The 3,452-nt window shown below is 40.5% G+C and overlaps 1 protein-coding gene across 2 annotated transcripts in view; it reads right to left on the bottom strand.

Moving 5' to 3' along the window:
* The window catches only part of LOC118331330 (zinc finger Y-chromosomal protein 1), a 9,204-nt gene that overhangs the window by 4,435 nt on the left and 1,317 nt on the right, over window positions 1-3,452 (bottom strand). For both annotated transcript variants that reach the window (XM_035666173.1, XM_035666174.1), the window contains exons 2-4: window positions 2,042-2,138; window positions 1,432-1,746; window positions 487-636 (exon numbers count right to left, since the gene is read on the bottom strand). In XM_035666173.1, the coding sequence (XP_035522066.1) occupies window positions 487-636; window positions 1,432-1,746; window positions 2,042-2,108 (532 nt within the window). In that variant the 5' untranslated portion in view covers window positions 2,109-2,138. The remainder of the gene's footprint in view (window positions 1-486; window positions 637-1,431; window positions 1,747-2,041; window positions 2,139-3,452) is intronic.

The raw sequence follows: 3,452 nt of genomic DNA, 5'->3' as shown, positions 1-3,452 counted from the left end.
AGTCTGACTGCTTTTCTGCCGACGGTCGGCCGTCGGGTTGGTGTGCGGAGGCCTTAAGAGTAGTGAGAGTGCTTGCTACAAGTCTGATGGTGCTGACTTCTCTCGACAGCCTGCAATCTTATAAAAAACATTTTATAACTAACATTACTGGCCCACAGGCAGAGAAAATCATAAAGACTTTTGAATATGAAATCTAAGACTTTAAAAAGCACCATGGGAGGCATTTCATTTCAAGTCATTTCAAGAACTGAGTATACCTGGTTAGTACAGAAAACGTTACATTTGGCCAATAATAAGAGGAGGTTCTTCTAATCAACAATAACAAGAGAGGTTTTTGCAAAAGAAATATTATAGCAAATTACTTTTGCTTGGTGAATACTAAAGACTTCCTATTAGATGTGGGGTCGGTCGCATTTCTTTAGTATTCAGAAATAATAAAGGGTCAAGTTTTAGCCAAACACAAGTTTAAGCTCAACCACCACTCACCCATGTCATCCTCCCCAGAATCAGCCTTGAAGATGTACACCTTTATCACCTCCTGTCCATCCTCATCCTTCTCCACTTCCTGGTCCTCCACAGCTCCCTCGACCGTGACCTCTGTTCCATCCTCGGACACCATTTTTCCAGCTTCGTCCACTAGGGAGAGAGTCAACACATCACATTTCATTAGAGACTAGAAATGACAGTCTGCTTCATACTTATGTTCAGACTGTGAACCAAGTACCACTTTGGGGTTGTTTGACAAGGAAAATATACAGTGGGGTAGTCAGTGCTGCGTAATTGCTGCAATTATTCTCTCAGAAAAAAGAGCAAAGTGGCTTCTTGTGCTTTTTATAGGTCTGCGCGATACGGTAAAAACATAATATTGCGATTATCTTGACAGATATTGCAATTGCGATATGATTCGCAATTAGCCTGGGAAAGATCATTTTTGCATCTCAAATTTATTTTTACTGAAAATAATATTAAAATCATGATGTAACATTCGTGGGGGGAGTCTGTGCCAAACAAACACGTTGTCTTAAATCTGGAGAACAAGATTTGTAGCCCAGGGCATCTCTTCAGAACTACAGTACTTCATTATAATGCTGTTTTGTCACACTTTTTATGTTTATCAAAAAATTGCAGCTTCCTGTGATTTGGATATTGAACCTGGCCAAACTGCAATTTCCATAGTATTGTCACTAACTGTGCAGCCCTAGCCAATAATGTTGCTATGTACCAGAGATGTTTACAATTTCACATCTGTCTTAAACAGTTGCTGCTATTGCTGCTCGAATGCTTCTTGGATGTCTTTACACTTGAGACTTCAGATAGCTATGTCATCTGCCTAACACACATAAAGTGACTAAGTGTAAATAGGATCCAAGTATGCTTTCCAGAGGAGCAATGGCACATTTGAATCCAATCCCAGCACAGCAGTAAACTCACAGGATATCATTAGATAATCTCCACAGCCATCTTGGTCGTCCTCCTGCTGCTCTGGGTCCAGCCCATCTTCAGGGATGTCTCCCATGGCAACACCCTCCTCCTCGCCCTCCAGAGCCATCACACAGGTTTCTACAGCGACATCTTCATCTTCATCGCAGTGCACATACTCAGAAACCACATCCTCAACAGCATCCTGGATGACTAGCTCATCTGGGGCAAACCTGTGAACTGCCATGCCTTCCCCCTCGCCTTCTGACACCAACACAGTCTCTTGAAGCTCCACAACAAACTCCTGCCCACCGGCACCACCCTCATCTGGAAGAAGCAGGATTACCCAGTTAACCAGATAGCAGTCTAGAGCAACAGTCTGTGTGTGGATGTTTTAAATGGCACATTAAATGTTGTTACTGGTTTCTTACTGACGACATGCAACCGACACTTTACTTACAGTATGTCATTCAAATATTTCAAGTTATCTGGCTAACCAAAGAGTCCTGCTTCTTTAAAAAAAATACCCCAACCAACACTACCATGTTTATGAGAACTCGCATAACCACAAACATACTTTATATCAATACAAATACACATTAATACAAGCATGGCTAATTACCCGATCCGTGTAATATTATTTTAGGCTCCTCAGAATGTATGGCAAGCCTGGTGACATCCTCATCCATTGTCCTCGCACTGCATTTGTTACTGAAGAGCTGAAAAGAGACGAGAGGAAGTTTAGATCTTTAGTAGCCAAAGCTGTTGAAAACAAAGCTAAACAGAAGAACCATGGCAACTCCAGCAACCTCAACGACAGACAGATTATTCATATTACTTATCTATATTACTCACCACAGTAACTTAATTCAGTCTGTCACTAAATCCTCACACGTTATTTCATACATCTAGTCTTTTGTTTCAGTATGATGCTTTTTATGATGTTCTCACACAAACTATTATTTGCATAATATATAAATGTTATAAATGGTGTTTGTCGTCATTAATGCAATTTTAAACTATTTGAATTATATAACAGAAATCCAGATGATGCATTAAACATGATCCAAACATACTTAAGTGGTTTATTTTCCAGATGCACCCAGGGGAAGACACAATAAGTTTACCTCCCTTTGTGTGTTGAATACAAACATGGTGTGTGTGTGTTGTTAGTTTGACATTTTAATGTGATTCACATGATGTCCACTGGCCTGGTGTTGCAGCCCGAGCATCGCCCCAACAGCTATTGTGTCCTTTAAGACTTGTCTTTGTCATTGTTGCTGTAAGTACGGTACGAAATGGTTTCAGTGGACTGGATAAGGTGAACATTGCACACATAGGGCTGGGTTTCAAACCTCAATACTTTTTGGTAGTGACCAAAATGTGTAACTAATGTGTAACTGATCAAAGAATTAAAATGTTAATTCATACTTCAGTCCTTATTCATTGAATCACCATTAGTATATAAATAAATACATTACTCTTGAAACCATACTACCTGCACTGTTTTATATACCAGTTTTTTCTGTGGAGCTTCATTTATTTTGACATTTTCTTCACATATATTTACACACAAACAATTAGGATGCAGTGTGACCTCACTGGCAAATTGAGTGAATAGTCTGGGGGAGAAAAACACCCCTGAATAATGGATTAAATTACCATTAATAAGATTTTAACAGTGCTAGATTGTGTCTGCGATAAATGACACCAAGTGAAGTGACCAGTGGCATAATTGACTGCATCACTGCTTCAGCCACCGAAATTAAACCAATATTTCAACCCAACTGGCTCTACCTTCATCATGGACAGGTGAGACAATATGCGACAGAAACCTCTCCCTGTCTCTGTCTCTGTCTCTCTCTCTGTCTCTCTCTCACACTCACACACACACAGAAAGGGAAGGAAAGGGTGGTTAGCCAAGCCTCCTCATATCTCTTACACGCTTTACACATCCTCACACACCCACCCTCTCTCTCTCTCTCTCTCTCTCTCTCTCTCTCTCTCTCACACTCACACACTCTCTCACTCTC

The sequence above is a fragment of the Morone saxatilis genome, unplaced genomic scaffold, assembly GCF_004916995.1.
Source record: "Morone saxatilis isolate NCDOM2014 unplaced genomic scaffold, NCSU_SB_2.0 Contig20, whole genome shotgun sequence".
NCBI classification, from domain to species: Eukaryota; Metazoa; Chordata; class Actinopteri; family Moronidae; genus Morone; species Morone saxatilis.
The sequence above is the reverse complement of the archived record's forward strand: the minus strand, read 5'-3'. Positions and strand labels throughout refer to the sequence as shown.